Source organism: Saccopteryx bilineata, chromosome 7 (assembly GCF_036850765.1).
Source record: "Saccopteryx bilineata isolate mSacBil1 chromosome 7, mSacBil1_pri_phased_curated, whole genome shotgun sequence".
Taxonomy (NCBI): Eukaryota; Metazoa; Chordata; class Mammalia; order Chiroptera; family Emballonuridae; genus Saccopteryx; species Saccopteryx bilineata.
This window is the reverse complement of record NC_089496.1, coordinates 38,305,511-38,323,363: the sequence shown is the minus strand read 5'-3', so window position 1 is coordinate 38,323,363 and position 17,853 is coordinate 38,305,511. Positions and strand designations below refer to the sequence as shown.

The 17,853-nt window shown below is 39.1% G+C and overlaps 1 protein-coding gene across 1 annotated transcript in view; it reads right to left on the bottom strand.

Annotated features, from left to right (window-relative positions):
- Positions 1 to 17,853, bottom strand: part of HDAC9 (histone deacetylase 9) — a 967,189-nt gene that overhangs the window by 183,919 nt on the left and 765,417 nt on the right. The window contains exons 19-20 of the mRNA XM_066238685.1: positions 4,438 to 4,493; positions 4,107 to 4,194 (exon numbers count right to left, since the gene is read on the bottom strand). Of these exons, the coding sequence (XP_066094782.1) occupies positions 4,107 to 4,194; positions 4,438 to 4,493 (144 nt within the window). The remainder of the gene's footprint in view (positions 1 to 4,106; positions 4,195 to 4,437; positions 4,494 to 17,853) is intronic.

Here is a 17,853-nt window from a genome sequence, read left to right as displayed (position 1 = left end):
TTCAAGACTGCTTCTTGAAACCACATCTTACTCCAAAGGCTAAACTCATAACCATTATATTGTTAACTTACATTCATTATCTCTTTGATCCTCTAAGCAAACCTGTGAAGTAAGATTGGTGGTCATTATTACTCCTTGTTGAAATTTATATAACTTGTCTGCACTTCAACCTCCAGCTCAGAACTTCCTCACTAGACATCAATACCAAAGCCTGCCTTTGGTGGGTTTTGAAAGCCTGCCCTGAGCTTGCTATCCATAGCGTAGACATATACTAATCTTCTCTCCCTTTTATATAGTACATGAATCCAAAATTAATTAGGAATTACAACATATTGGGGAAGATGTGCATCAGTCCAGAGACTTGTTCCAGTTCAAGGCATACTCATCAGGAGAAAAAAAAATTGCTTACTGAAAATATGTCAATTTTTGGATTTCTGAACGTTCAAAGGAAAGTAAAGAGAGATAGCAAAACTATTTTCCCTTATGTAAACAAAAATGAAACAATTTAAGCCACAGTGCCTTTTGAGGTTGCTACTGGATACCTAGTGGATGAACAAACAAAATTCTCTGAAACATAACAGACAAGGACTAGTTTGCATTTCTAAGACATGACAGAATTTTCAGTCGGCATCGTAAGAAAAAATGTTTCTCTGGACCTAAATGCAGCTCCACTTTGAAAAACAAAAAATACATTGCCTGGATTACTTTTATTTCTTTAGTGATGTGGAAAAGTTTATTTAAGAATGTCAAATAAAATAGGATTCTTTGTCTTAGATATAGAACTATTTGTTCCTGAAAATTGTGTTGGGTGCTTATCATTGAATACATTTCTGAATAAGAAATTAAAACCTTGTCCACAGCACAGTACTGTTTCAATTTTTCATTAAAATACACAAATCCATTCTAAAAATACTTAGATAATTCTTGATTCCATATTCATAATCACAAAATATTTATAAATAAAGGTAAGACCAAATACAAATTTTGTTTTGCTCAACAACTTTATAGCCTTGAAAATAGATATGTATATGTATTTTTTCAGCTTTCTCTGATGCAAAATAATCATACAAAGTACTTAATGTTCAAGGATGGCATTAATGGAGGCATGGCAAGAAAATATACTGTACTAAAAAAATCATTGGTGATTATGAGGAAGTACTACAATAATAAAATTAATTGAATTATTAAATGCCTCAAAAAAGACCTTGTATATAAGATTTTCTGGGAAATGCTGAAAAATCATTTCAAATTTAACTGCTCAAAAATATACTGCTGAAGTTCATTCTATATAAGGATTTAGAGCCAATTATGTCTTTATTAAAACAGCTTTAAATAAATCATGTATACCAGCTAAAGTCATCACTTATAATAATTCAGTATAGGCACTTGTGACAATTCTTTGGTCAAGTGTGGAGCTTGATCAAAAATGAATATGCCTCAAACCTGACATTTGAAGTGACTTTTCTTTTATGAAGAAAGCCCGAAACATATTATTTTCAACTGAAAGTCACATTAAATAAAAGCTACCTGAGTCATGTAGGCAAATCTTATTTCCTGAACAGGTTTCTTACCCTGAATGCAATGACCAGTCTCCTGGGAGTTCAAAGGCGAGTGCACCTGCCCCCTCTGCTCGCCAGTCTGAGTGTCTTTGGGACCTTCCCCAGGAGGACTGGAATGAGTAAGCCCCACAGATCAACTAGAATCATTCCTGCCTGAAGTACTCAATGCCTCTGAATTTGGCTGTGGCCTCCCAAAGAAGGTGAGTGAGAGCTTTGGCTATTTACTCAGCACGTAAAAATGCTGAACCTAGCTGCTGGACAGTGGTGTAGCTTTGCCTTCTGTTGGCCCAAGAATTTGTGGAGCTAGTTCACACAGACTAGCTAAAATTAGTGACTTCGGATATTCGGGAATGACGTTCTTTTGCCATTGAAGAAACCTTCACCTCTTCTCCTTTGCTGACTTGCGGGATAGACCTGTCAGCCAGGGAGAACGGATGTCTCAGAGCCACGTGGCACTTTAAAACTTCCTTCTCGGCAGCTGGAAGGAACAGGGGAATTTCCTCAAAGTATCCCTGCAGCTGCAGAACTTGGACGCCTTGAAAGTAAGAATATGCAGGCTGGTGGTGATCTCAGAGGCAACCCTTTGGACAGAACTTCATATAGTTAGAGAATTTGAAACAAATCTTCTCCTCTACTACAGCCTGCTGGGAAATTGGTATACTTTATGACTGTATAATGGAGCAAACTCTTAGTCAAAGGCTAGTAATCTTACAGGACACCCCTTGCAGCTACCAAGCAACTTATTTTATGTCGAATTATCTCCAACAGTCTTTTTTTCTTATATTAATCTACAAAAACGACACTTCACAAATTCTCCAAGGTGCAAAATATCCATCTATCATAAGCTAGGCATTTAAGCTTTCAAGTCTATTGCACAATTCATTACTTTAGAGTTTGGATGTCACAAATGTGTTTTCATAGGGACTCAATGGTTATTGATCATCCTCAAAGAACCATTGTATGGTAGCAGAGGAAATTCCTTAGAAGTGTAAAAGATTCTTCAGGATAGGATGAACAATTTACCAATCTTCTTCCCCCATAATTTTGACAAATTTAGAAACTGTAGAAAAATTGTCCCACAATGCTATCCTTCCTTCAGGTTTTTGGCTTATCTAACAGAACTTACAGTACTAGAAGCATATTCAGTCATTTACATATGCAACCCAATAATTTCAATGATTTAAAACATCATTTGAGAGGTACGTGGGGAAAATGGGTGCCAGTGTCCTCCTTTTTGTTAGGTTTTAAGACCCTGCTGCTGAAGTATATCTAGGTCTTCAACACATTTCTTTAATGGTGAACTCTGACCTACACTGAAACTTAAGCATGGTTGGAAAATAGATGGGAAGTTGGCTTTCCATGTCTCAGCAGCAACGGGGCGCAGGAAGGCTACAACACTGTACGTGGAAACCATCCACTCCTACCAAGCACTAGAAAAGTTTATCGCTATTTCATTCCTTTTATCCTCGCTTTAACTGGACTTAGTATTTCTTCACCTGGCTTTGTTTGTGCTCCCCACCCTTTGGTGCGCCTGCTTCACCGAATCGGAGGGCTGGATGCGGAGGCCACGACTTACCAATAAGATTTAATTATGAGTGCAGATATGAACAAGATTTAGACTATTAAGCCTTGCACTTCAAAAAAAAACTTTTAACATATTTTACCTTTAAATCTTTTATCACCTGCAAAAATTAATTAAGTGCAGATGGAGCAGGTTCGCTTTGGATGCCAGGGTTCATTTCCTGTCTATGCTTTGTCAGACAACCTATTACACCTCCTCGTGAACTGGAGCTCCGCAAACCGAAAACGGGGCTCATAAATCACCAGTCAGCTTGCGCTCGCTCGCCCTTTCCTGGGCTGGTCCTTTTGGATGGGGCAGATCTCCAGCTCATTATTCATGAATATACTATAGACAACATGCCAAGTGTCATCTGCATTTAAACAAACCATTTGTTAAACAAATTATAACTCCATTGTGTAAGAATGCATCATGTTAAAATGCAGGACTAATCTAATGCCTCTGACTTTTAATCACCCAGGGTCCCCGCCGGGAGTCATCCCAAACTGGCATACACGATCTGAAATCTTTTCAGAAAGAATGACATGCTGACTTGTTTTAATAATACCACTGTTGCACAACAAGCAACATGATTGCTAACCAAGGGAAGTGGCCAATTGGTTACCAAAGCAACGGCATTCTTTCCAGCACATCTGACTGTTTCAAGTCTATATTCTGTAGGGAAAAGTAAATTCAGGTTCTGTTGGGTTATTTTAACTGTGGAAGTATCAATTCATTTAAGGATCATAAAAGTTGCCCTGATCTGCGCCTTCTTCTCATTAAATTGCAGTTAACACCATGAAAGTGAAACGTGAATGTTTATGGCTTCAGAACTGCAATCCTGCATTTAATGAGTTTCCACATTCAAAGGAAACGCACCCTTCAGTTGTTTGCAAGTGCTAAAAGCAGGACAACCTAACAGAGAAATACAAAACCACTCCCTTTTATCTAGAGTCACTGAAAATGCAGCTCTGGCCAGGAATACATACCAGATCTACAATCAATATCTTGCTTATATTTAGTTGGTCTCGCAAGTATTTGGCGGTAATTGCAACTGAATTAAAAAAGCAGAACCCCCTGCGGAATAGAGAAGAACAGAGAAATAAGAAAGCAAATCAGCCGGGAAAACCATTATAAATAATGTTCAGAGCATTTTAAAAATGCTATATGATCTCTGAAGCCATAAATCTGCTTCTGGGAGTACCTTGCAAGATTTTTCACTCCATCTGCTAACAATTAGAGGCTTCAGAGACATGCACGGGGCAGGTGACTGCCAGGAACCGTGGCGCTTGGAGATGGGCAACAGTCCCTGGTACTTACATGGCTGTGGATTCTTCAGCGTGATGGCCTGGGGGCCTCACAACAGCAAATCCATTCTGTAAGAACAAGATATGTTTCCAGCGATCAGAGAGGGAGGATTGCTTGGATCTCCGTGTACTACAGAGCATCAGGCACACACAAAAAGACTGAAGTCTATGGAGGCTTCAGAGCTGGTTTTCTTGCCCCATTACCATTGCATAGCATGAACAGAAACAATACAAATGATCCCATTTTCTCAGATTGTGCCTCAAAAAGAAGGCTCCCACAGAGGGAAGGGAACAACAGGAATCAGGGGGGCTGTACCTAGCTGGCAAATGTGTGCATCAGCTGTTATACGAGCATAATTTATTTTCAAGAACTCCTTATTTTAAGACACCAGCATCCTACAGAGGGAGAAGAAATTCACTCTTTGTGCAGGTTTGGGTCAAAGTTCGAAAAAACCAGGGAAGATCCAAAGTGAAAATTCTTTCGCTGGATTCCCTCAATGGTTATTTCCACTCCAGTGTCAGCAAAATGATAAATTTACACGCACACACTCACATCCACACAAAAGAAACCCCGGAAAGGTGAAAAAGAGAACAATGGAAAGCCCATATTTCTTCCAGTCTATAAATTTAGCTTGGATGACTGCCAAAACTTGCAACTTTATTGGATTCCCTAAGTCAATTTCTAGCCTATGTTCTGGAATTTTATAAAGAATTCCAGGGCTGAGTAGCAATCAGATCTATCCATGATCAAGGAATGCCTTAACCTCCAGATTAGTTGGAATGCATCACGGAAAGCTGAAGTTACTCCAGCATGAAGGCAGGGAACTATAAATCCTCACAAAACCAGCATGCTCTCCGAAAGTTGGGTTGCTTGACATGAAAAAAAAAATCATTAATCAGATAGTTCACACCACCTTTCACTTAACTATGATCCAAATAACATGCTCAAAAGACAATGCTTCTTTAATACACAATCTTAAAACTTTTGAAATAATTTTTATATACCTGTGAATATATTTTTCCAAATCTTACTACAAACACAAAGATAATATCAAGAAAAAAAAATGTACCCTGTTCCCTAGGGATTTAAATATACATTTTTCTAGATTGTTATGGTAATTAACCCACAAGGGGTTAATTTATTGCCTATTTTGTTGAGCACATACATAATGACCTCAGAAACAAATTAGAACACAACTAACATAATATCAATTTAACTCTATGAATGATGTTAAATATATTCTCTATTCTTATTATTAAAGTACTTACTATCTCTCTGATAAATATAAGGAATATTTAAAAAAACTAAAGGACTTCTAAGAATGGAGAATTTAGTAACAATTCAGATAAGTGCAATATATTTTATTGAGAAAACAGGGTAAAAATAACAACAAATATACATATAAAACAATATAATTAATGTGACAATTTGTTATAATTAGATTAACATTAATCGCGATTTTTTACAATTTAATTTTAAATGCTATGTTTTGGCTGTAGCTGGGAGGTTCAGTGGATAAAAGGTCAACCCCATGCACCAGAGGTCACAAGTTCAAACCCCAATGTCAGGGCAGGTGGGAGAAGCAATCAATGAGTATACAACTAAATAGAAATGAAGTGAAACGAATTTGTGCTTCTCTCTCTCTTTCCCCCTTTCCCCCCTTCTCTCTCTTTCTCCCTTCCTCTCACTCTCTCTCAAATCAATGAAAAAAATAAAATAAAATACTATGTTTTATGGGTAAAGGGCATGGCTAGACAATACAAAGAAGAAAACATCCAGTGACCAATAACTATAAGAAAAAATATTCAACTTCTTTTTGTAATCAAATAAAAGTAGATGAAGAGCCCAATAGAAAGACATTTGTCCAACCAGGAAACTAAGAATTTTATAAAATACCCTAAGCTGACAACGGAGTTGCGCCTTATACACTCATAAATGCTGACCCTGTAGGTGGGTCATTTATTATTGTCTTTCTGGAAAATAATCCACTGCTATGTATCTAGAGCCTTTCAAAATATTTATATACTCTTTGAATATATCAGTAATATAAGAATAAATAATCCACTTAAAGGATTTTTGCCCTAAAGGTGTTATTAGCTATGTAGACAAGTATTTATGTACAAGATGTTTTATTTACAGTAGGAAAAATTGGAATTAGTTAATAATAGGAAAACGTTTATGAGTTATGATACATCTGTAGCACAGAATATTACACAGTCATTAAAATTTTATTCCTGAAATATTTACCATTTTAGGAGTATTAGTATTAAAAATAATATATACAGTATGATATATATGTGATGGTAGTATGTAGGTTATTTTTATTATTTCATGTCTATTCCAAATGATTTTACATTATTTCATAATGAAAAAACAAAAACAAAAAAAGAGAGGTAGTTTTTAATGGGTCTTAGAGAAAGCACTGTATTCAAAAAGGCAGAAAAATGGTTATTAAAGGGTATTCTGGGCAGGAGGAAAAGCATGACCCTGACACAGAAGAAAGGATGTTGGAAAATATTATGTATAGGAAATCAGCTTAAATAGATCATGTGGAGGAACAAAATGGAAATGAAGTCACATAGGTAATTAGCTAGATTATAGAGGACAAAAAGTCAAATCAGATTTGAATTCCATCTTCCTTTTTTCACCGACAGTCAAATTCCTTGAACAAAGAAAGGATTTGCCTTTCACTGTATAATCTTCCATTGCAACCCCCATCATTCTGCCAAGCTGCTTCTGCCGCTGATGTGAGGGTGAAAAGCATCTTCTTCTTGCCCATAACAAGCCTTGTCTCGGTCACCATGGTCCACCCAGACCTTCCACTGGGCTCTCAGAAGTGGCCCACTTCTCTGCATTGCTCAGGTCTTTCCCGAATGCCCCCTTTCCTGAGCCGGATTGGCCAGGTGGCTTCTCCTAGAATCTGATGCCTCACAGACCTGCCTGCGGCACCAGATGGGAGCTGGTGTCCTCCCCGGTCCTCACCACAGCTCTGAGAGCAGAAATCCCACTGCACCCACCCACTCCCACAATATTCTCTTATAAAAAAGGATCAGATCATCCAGAAAGTGAGAATATAGAACACGATACAATGAGAGACGGGGTCCTGGGCCATTCCACTCCATTTTCCACCTGCTCCATTAGAGGAGGTGTTAGTCCTCCTAACATCTGCCGCAGCACCTGCAGCTGGGATCCCAGCTCCTCCCAATGTCACTATCAGGATTTTCTCACTGACATGTTAAATCCATATTACAACCCCCAGTTATATACATATTTCATTAAGATTTAAACAGTCTTAAGTTTCTGCCACCTTTAAAATAAAATTAGACATTAACCAAGATAATACAAATATATACATATACACAAAAATTACATGTCCATTCTTAGTCCAATTGATCTCTCCGACTATCACACTTTTATTCTTCCTGTTTAACAACCAAAATTATTGAAAGGGTGGTCTACCTTGCTTTCTCATTTCTCCTTTTCCTCACCTTTGTTTCGATCACAATCACTACTCTCTCTTCCACATCCATCAGTCTACTAAAAAAGTTCTACTGAGGACACCAGCGGTCTCCATGTCACTAAATCCAATGACATTTTTATGGTCTCAGCTTATTTGGTTTCTCATTAGATTTCAATACTATTATCTACACCTTACATTTTAAAACTCTATTCTCTTGGCTTCTGTGACTTCATACACTTCTGGTTTCCTTATCTCTCTTTCCACTTCTTAATCAGTCTCCCTTGAAGGCTCATACTCAGCCTGCTGATTAAATACTGACCTACCTCAAGGTCTAGTCTTAGACTTCTCCTCTGCACTTTCTGGCCCCACTCCCCGGGCAATGGCACCACCCTTATGTATTCAGTTACCACCCATCATCAGATACTTCACAACTTTCTATTCCCACTGAGCACCAGACCCAATATCAGCCCATGTGCATGTATCATATCATCACCCAGATATCTCAAGGTCGCTTCAATTTCAATACATCCAAGATCAAACTCCTCATCTTCTCCCAGCCTTCTCTCACTTACCAATGTCACCACGATTCATACAGTGTCGGGAGTCAGGAACCACTGATCCTGAATGTCTCTCTCCCCAGCCTTCCTCCACCTCATTTTAATTCATGACCAATTGCTGGTGATTTTGCTTCCAAATACCACTCAAATCTATTCACTTACATCTATCTATATCCACTCCTTGAATATTTTGCCTTCTGAATTTCCACCTTTCACTCCATCACTCCTCCAGTAATTATTCTCAGTGATTGCAATAGTCACGTAGAACTCCATTCAACACCCTTTCTCCGTTCTCTGACTTCTCGTATTCAACAAATTTGTCTTCTGTTTACAGTCATACTCCTAGACATTGCCATGACCAGTAAGACATCTCTTCTATAATCTCAATCCCGAACATAATCATCTCCGACTATCCTATTTTCCAGTGAATACCTCAAGTGCACTGAGACTTCTAATCAATAGACCTTCTTAACTTTTGCTGTCATTTCTGCCACCACCATGTTCATTTCCCTCCTTATCTGGACTTCAGGATCCATGATACTCACTCCTTCTATGCACTTTCAGACACCTTGTCCCTCTGCCCCTCCAACATCCTCTCTGGTCTTTTAGTCTGCTCGGGCTACCATAACAAAATACCACAGGCTGGGTGGTTTAAAAACACAGAAGGTTATTTCACTAATGCTGGAAGCTAGAAACTGAGACTGAGGTTTGACAGGGCTCGGTTTCTGATGGGAGCACTCTCCTGGGTTGCAAGTGTCTGTCCTTTTCCTAAGACCCTCAAGTAGCCTTTTCCCTGACGGACATGCGCGACCAGTGGGGGTGGGGGGTGGGGGGAACTCTAGAGTGTCTTTTTCTCTTTTTATAAAACACCAGCTCTGTCAGAGTGAGGTCGCACCTTAATGACCCTTTCTACAAATATAGTCACATTGGGAATTAAATCTTCAACGTATAAATTTGGGTGGGTACATCACACTTCCAGTCACTTTATCCCTTTCTTCCTTCCACGCATTCCTGTGGTAATATTACAGCACTGATAAGTGAAACTCACATCAGCTCTGTTCCTGCACCTAAGTGTATATATAGAAGGACTGCAACTAGCCTCCCTTTAAAGTCATGATTACCAACCTCAGTAGGCTCTTCAGGACATCCAATAATTGTACTACATTCAATAGTGAATTAATTCTCTTTCAGAAGAGCATTTCTATTTTCTTTTTTCCAATCTCCATTAACCCCTCCCTGTCATTCTTTGCCCCTTGCTGATGACTTTGCTTCTTACTCCGTTTGGAAAATAGAAGCAATTAGAATAAAATTTTGTTATCCTTCCATAATAAAGTCTACTCATCTCTACCCACCATGCCCTGATCTTATCCATAAGACACACTTTTTCCCCAAAAGTGGAGGGGAAAATGCCTGTGCATCTTACGGAGCGAATGTTCATTTTTTTTAGCTGCTGCGGGTTCCCGGACAACTAGAAGAGTATTTGAACATAAAAGACTCTTCTCATTTGTTAATAACAGTGCTAATGGTTGTTAATACTGTTGTTGAGTTTACATTGTTGAAATATTATTGTGTATATTTTATTAAATTTTTTCCCCAAAGTGAGAAGCAGGGAGGCAGACAGACAGACTTCCTCATGCACCCGACTGGGACCCACTCGGCATGCCCACTAAGGGGCGATGCTCTGCCCATCTGGGGCGTTACTCCATTGCAACCGGAGCTATTCCAGCACCTGAGGTGGAGGCCATGGAGCCATCCTCAGTGCCCAGGTCAACATTTGCTCCATTGGAGCCTTGGCTGCAGGAGGGGAAGAAAGAAATAGAGAAAAAGGAGAGGGGTAAGGATGGAGAAGCAGATGGGCGCTTCTCCTGTGTGCCCTGACTGAGAATCAAACCCCGGGACTTCCACACGCCCGGCCAACACTCCACCACTGAGCCAACTAGCCAGGGCCTATTAAATATTTTAACACACCATTCGGTTCAGAATATTTTTTTTCTTATTTTCCTCCTTAAAACCCTAGATGCGTCTTATGGTCAGGTGCATCTTATGGAGAGAAAAATACAGTAATTCCCCTGCATATTTAATCCCACCCATTCTGACCTATTCAAGGATATCCTACCTATAGTTGTACTCTTTCTCTGGTAGCATCAGTTTTTTCCTATATTCAATTATTGTCCCCAGAGTAAAAACATATATATGTATTTCCTTTTAATAAAAACAAATCAAAATAACAAATAACAGTATCATACAGGGTTGAACAAAAGTAGGTTTACAGTTGTCTGTATGGAAAATAATATAATTAGTAAATAATAGTACAGTGTTTTGCATACTCACAACTAGAAATCTACTTTTGCCCTACCCTGTATTAATATAATGCTATAATGTAATATATAATACATAAAAATTATATTTGCACATAATATAATAAATAATAAGCTCGAATATTTTTTAAATCATTTAATCCTAACAATGTCTAAGTGGTAGGTAAAGATGATCTTATCCTCATTTCATAAGTGAAAAAGTCCAGTCATAGAAAGATTAAAGAATTTACTTAAGGTCCTAACTAGCAAGTGGCAGTGCTGGGACTCTGTCCCAGACAGGCTGGCACCACGCACAGGTGCATTTAATAAAAACAAGCAATTAAGACTCGCCACAGTGCACATGGCCTCTTAAGCTTCTCGCGCACCATCCACTTCATTTTCTTCCCTCCAGCCATGCTGGTCTGTTCGTTCCTCCAGCGGCCCTCGTGTCCACTGGCCACAGGCCTTTGCATGTACTCTTAGCTCAGTGAAGAATGTCTTCTAGTTACCTGTCCCCTCCCTGTTCCTGGATAACACCTCCTTGGCCACCCATTCCAGTATCAGCATCACTTCCCCAGGGAAACCATCCCTGAGCCTAGGCAGGTCACAGTCAGGTTCTTCTGTTTACGCTCTTAAGGATCTGCCAGCGCTTATTTCAGAGAATGTGTCCTGGTTTGTACTGATCTACTGCTTGGAGTGATTGATTGATTATTATGGATTATTGTGATTTATGACTAATGTCCACACCCCTAATCGCCACAGTGGGGTCACCAGCTTATGGCTTGGCTCATCATTTTATCATCTGTACTACATAGTGCCTGGCACATAGCCAGCGACCTGTAAACAATGATACAATAAATTTGGGCTCGTATTCCTGTGGCCATTCTTTGCTCTGACCTTGGCTGCCTTCCTTCTCTCAAGAGTCTCAGCCTTTGCAAGCCTGTGTGTGTGTGTGTGTGTGTGTGTGTGTGTGTGTGTGTGTGTGGAAGGTTGCCTATAGGACTAGATAGCATCTTCTTTCTTAGAAAGACATAAAATACTCTATTCTTTACTACAGTTAATGGAGTCTTTGATTCAATGAACTATTATGGAAAGTACTCTAAAATAAAATTATTCTCCTTCTTATGAAAATATTTTATATTCACACTGGATTCTGGACCTGTTAACAAGGAATTTTGTTTTGTAATTTTTGTACCCTTTAATGCCATACACAAAGATTTATTGTATACGATATCATTTAAACCAAAATTTTCCTTGGCTCAAGAATATATATATATATATATCTTCAATGAATATGTTTTCAGTGAACATTTTAAATAGCTTATTTACTATATTTTAGAAGAACTTAATAATCTCTAGCCTCATAAAATATAAAAAAACTTTTATATAATAAAGGATTCAGTGGCTCAGTTTATTATTTTTTCATATAACTCTAATAATAATCATTTTAATTTTTATGAAAAAATGCTCTGTTTTCTCAAACTTTAGTGTGTGTACAATGATCCTATTTAATCTCTTTTAATTTGTGAACATCTCAGAATTTAGTAGTAAAACCTACAAATAATTCCATATAATTTTAATTTTTTCCTGCTTTACTCTATGCAAAAAACTCTGATTTATGTTTCATCAAAGCTATAAAAACCAAGCAGTTAATATAAACAAATAAAGTACTTTTCTGGGAATTTACATCAATTTAATGATGATGTAAATTTTTATCTTAATATTCTGATTTTTGAAAATTCTTTTCAGATTTTAGATTCTCTTCAGTTATAAACATCACTAATGGTGGCAGTATTTTAATACCACTAAGAGTAACAATGTCTCAATACTGAGGGTGTTCATGTCCCTATTTTTGTTGTTGTTGTTGTTGTTGTTTAGATTAGTGTTATGGACGTTTCTCCCCAAAAAGAAGGATTCGGTATCTGACAACATCATAAGGGGAAATGAATGCGACTATCTGCTCCTCATAGATTGTCATTTCCTGTGACATCCAGGAAAGGGAATGAAGGATTTTGTTTACATGTAAAAAATAATTTGAATGAGAAGGGAAGGAGTACAATAATTTTAGACTAGTCGGACTATTTTCATAACTGACAAAATTTTCATTCTCTGGTCAACTGGAAACTGAAAATTTGAAAAGTACAAAATAATCTGATCCTTTTAGTTGTTGCATTCATTACGATAGTTTCATGGGCAGCAGAAATGTGTATTTCCATTTCTCTAACACCCCTGTTGGGCAAATGAGTTTGTAAAATTTGTGTTTTTTGTTTGCTCATTTTTATTCTTAAAAATGGTGCTGGGCCTGACCTGTGGTGGCGCAGTGGATAAAGCATCGACCTGGAAATGCTGAGGTCGCCAGTTCGAAATCCTGGGCTTGCCTGGTCAAGGCACTTTTGGGAGTTGATGCTTCCTGCTCCTCCCCGCCTTCTCCCTCTGTCTCTCTCCTCTCTCTCTCTCTCCTTTCTAAAATGAATAAATTTAAAAAAAAAATGGTGCTGGGCAGAGGCCGGTATGTGATCTGTGAAATTGAAAATTATCTTCCTGCTTGGGAAGGGCCATTGTCTTGCTAATGTTTGCTAGAGGAGAGGAGAGAAACAGAAGCCATGTTTGCAGAGTGAGAGGGGAGAGAATGCAGAGTGCTGAGGAAGAAGGCAGTTTGTGCAGAGAAGAGAGAAGGAGATGGGGGACAGAGGTGAGGGGCTTTTGTGAGCTCCACTGAGACTGGTGGGGCCTTTGATTCTAGGGAGAAACTGGAGAAGATTCTCCTGGTTGTGGAACCGCATAATGTGTCAGGACTTTGTGAGCTCTGAATGAATGAAGAGGGAAGTGTTTTTTGTTTTTTTTTTAATTTTTATTTCTTAAGCTGGAAACGGGGAGAGACAGTCAGACAGACTCCCGCATGTGCCCGACTGGGATCCCCCGGGCACGCCCACCAGGGGCGACGCTCTGCCCACCAGGGGGCGATGCTCTGCCCCTCCGGGGCGTCGCTCTGTCACAACCAGAGCCACTCTAGCTCCTGGGGCAGAGGCCAAGGAGCCATCCCCAGCGCCCGGGCCATCTTTGCTCCAATGGAGCCTTGGCTGCGGGAGGGTAAGAGAGAGACAGAGAGGAAGGAGGTGGGGGTGGAGAAGCAAATGGGCGCTTCTCCTGTGTGCCCTGGCCGGGAATCGAACCCGGGTCTCCCGCACGCCAGGCCGACGCTCTACTGCTGAGCCAACCGGCCAGGGCCAAGAGGGAAGTGTTTTTCCCTGCGTGTTTGCTCATTGGCCAGTGTGAGACTTTAATAAAGGAATGGCCCATCATTTTTTGGCTTCACTGTTTCTTTACCGTTTGTCCAAATTTAATGGGAACTTGCGTGTGAATGGCCATGATGGCGGCAGCCCCTGGCCATACAAGTCCCATGGCCAAGTAGGTATTTAAAGAATAATAAGAACCATTACTAATGCCAATTTACATAGGGAAACTTCAGTTTTAGAAAGCATGATAAATATGACCCAATCACCACTGAAGAGAGGCAGAAAGTCAGGAATACACCATCACAGAATCAGGCACATATATAAAACCAGAAAGAGAAAAGCAAAGGTTATTTATAACCTCTTAAAAATATTAAGCAATGAACTAAAGCTTAAATTACTTATAGCACCCAGTAGGCTCGTGAGTCACTTACTCATTTTGATTTATTTATTCTTTATAAAAGCATAACTGCAGTGCATAGTGTAGAAAGTCTGTGTGATATTTATAATTTTACAAGAGATTGTGTTTCTTAAAAGTAGTTGAACAACAATTAGGTTTTAATAATACTTAATTTTTAAAATGTAACTCTAGTTTGGGAAACTACAAGAATAAAAACAAGGAAACTTATCCTGTTGAAAAGGTTTTATATATAAATTCCTACAGTTCAAAGAGTAATTGAGCATGTCAGACCAGTTGATTGGAATTCTGTTTTTAAAATTTCTCTTTTAGTGCACTGCTAAGTTGGAGCTCAGTAACTACCTCCCAATGCCTAAGTATTAACCACTAAACTATTTCTAAATGTACTAAAGTAGCAATCCTCAAAGAAATAATATGTATCAAAACCAAGCACAGCTCGGAAAAACTCCATAGCAGCATGCATTTCCAAGTAAAGATGTGATGGTTGAATTATTACTTCCGATACATTTACTGAATTGGAAAGTCATATACAATTACTTAAGTGCTTGAAATACTTCACTGGAGGTCACCTCTGATTCATACTGATGCATTATCAATTTTGAAAAGGATGTTAAAGAACATTCCCTTACCTACATACATATAGGTTGTTTTTCTAAAGAATAGTTATAAATATTTTAATCTTTGATATTCAATAATAACTATAATAATCAAATATATTTGTACATAAGCTAGTTGGGGCTATTATAAAAAAGTTCTGAAAAGAGCCAGAACCTGCAATTTATGTGATTGTACTAAGAGAGTACAATTTATCTCCCAACAAATCAATACGCTCTTAAAAGCCCTAACATTTCCATAAATGTGCTTGCCAAGTATTGAAGTCTTTTACCTGCTGATAGCTCAAAAGAGTAATGAAAATAAAGCATACATGAACTAATTTGATACATTTTAGAAAATGATTTATAGTAATAAACTGCTTGTTCTTTATATTAAGTTGTATAGGGTTAAAAGTCAGAAATATGGTAAAGACAATGCTTTTGAAATATTAATTAGATAGAAGATCCTAATATTCTCTTATACTAAAATTTTGTTTTTAAAAATCATTGCCTGAAATAATTGCATTGTCTTCTATTAAATACTGTTTTGAGCCCTGGCTGGTTGGCTCAGTGGTAGAGCGTCGGCCTGGCGTGCAGAAGTCCCGGGCTCCATTCCCGGCCAGGGCACACAGGAGAAGCGCCCATCTGCTTCTCCACCCCTCCCCATCTCCTTCCTCTCTGTCTCTCTCTTCCCCTCCCGCAGCCGAGGTTCATTGGAGCAAAGATGGCCCAGGCGCTGGGGATGGCTTCTTGGCCTCTGCCCCAGGCGCTAGAGTGGCTCTGGTCGCAACAGAGCGATGCCCCGGAGGGGCAGAGCATCGCCCCCTGGTGGGCAGAGCGTCGCCCTCTGGTGGGCGTGCCGGGTGGATCCCGGTCAGGTGCATGCGGGAGTCTGTCTGACTGTCTCTCCCTGTTTCTAGCTTCAGAAAAAAATACAAAAAAAAAAAAATACTGTTTTGATTTTTTAACTGTTGTATGGGATTTTTTTTGTTTTTTTTTTTATTTTTTTGGTTGGGCAGGGGGTAATGATACTAGTTGCAACAAGATTTAAAATATAAAGAATACTGTTCATCTTACTACATTAAGTACTCCATTTATAAGAACTTCCTTCCCCCCATTCAGGTAAAGTTGAATAAGGCAAAAACGTGCATCAAAATTCTGCAGCTTCTTGTGGAACACCTATGATCAGTCATTTGAACTTGACTGAACTCTGCTTCCCCTTCGAAAACGGTGCTGGTTATACTCAATACAGCGGTATGCGGGCCCATTCCTTTGGCTAACAAAACTGAAAATACTTCAATGGCCATTCTTCACAGTTGATATCACTGGGCAGTAAAATTTTAAAGTCATCTCATAAATCAAAGTTGAGTGAATGCTACCTTCCCCTCCTGTCACTCTGGTAATGGATTTGGGGATCTGGATGATCAGAAATCATCTCAGAAGCTGAGAAAGGAGAATAAATACTGACGCCTTCTTCCTTGCTTTCCCCACTGTTTACGTTTTAGGAGTTTGTATGACAATTGTCTCAGGTTCCACTTTTCAGGAATGGCTCGGGCAGGTATTCTTCACAACCTGTTCCGTAACCTGCAGTCTGTAGGTGATCATTATGGACATGACAGGTTCATCATTTGTTCACCACGCCTTATACAGTAGTCCCCTCTTATCCCTGGGCAACAGGTCCAAGACCCCAGTGCATGTCTGAAACCGCAGATAGTACCAATCCCTCTACGTATTATGTTTTTTCTATGCATATATGCTTATGATAATGTTTATAATCCATTTATAAATTAGGCACAATAAGAGATTAACAACAATAATAAACAGAACAATTATAACAATACACTGTAGCTGTCAATGTTATATGAATGTTCTCTCACTCAAAGTATCTTACAGTACTGTGCTCACCTTTGTTCTTAAAAGAAGCGCTTTACGGCTTCCCACTGGCATACTGGAATTGCCAGCACTGCTGCTCTTTTTTGTTATTATGTAAAATAAGGGTCACTTGAAGAAAAACAGTGTGATCCTAGGAGAGCTGATGTGATGCCCCATATAGCTACTGAGTTAGTAATGGGCAGGGAGCGAATACGGTGTGGGTGTGCCGGACAAAGAGATTGTAATTCACATCCTGTGCAGGAAGGAGGACAGAATGAAATATCATCACACTAGTCGAACTGTGCACAACTCAAAATTTCTAAATTATTGACCCGGCCAGGTAGCTCAGTTGGTTAGAACAATGTCTCGCCTGACCTGTGGTGGCACAGTGGGATAAAGCGTCGACCTGGAAATGCTGAGGTCGCCGGTTCGAAACCCTGGGCTTGCCTGGTCAAGGCACATATGGGAGTTGATGCTTCCAGTTCCTCCCCCCCTTCTCTCTCTCTGTCTCTCCTCTCTCTCCCCTCTCCTCTCTAAAAAAAAAAAAAAAAAAAAAAAAAAAAAAAAAAAAAAGAAAACTTAGTTAAAAGAACAATGTCTCCATCCACCAAGGTTACAGGTTCAATCCCCAGTCAGAGCACATACAAGCACCAACCAATGACCTGACCTGTGGTGATGCAGTGGATTAAGCATCAACCTGGAACAGTGAGGTCGCTGGTCTGAAACCCTGGGCTTCCCTGGTCAAGGCACATATGGGAGTTGATTCTTCCCTCTTCTCCCCCCTTCTCTCTCTCTCTCTCCCTCTCTCTCTTTTCTGAAATGGATAAATAAAATAATTAAAAATTTTTAAAAAGGGATCAACTAATGAATGCATAAATAAGTGGAACAACAAATTGATGTCTCTTTCTCTCTGTCTCCCTTCCTCACTCTCTCAATAAATAAAAAGTTAAATTACTGTACTAAATTGTTGATTTTTCATTTACTATTTTTGGACCGCA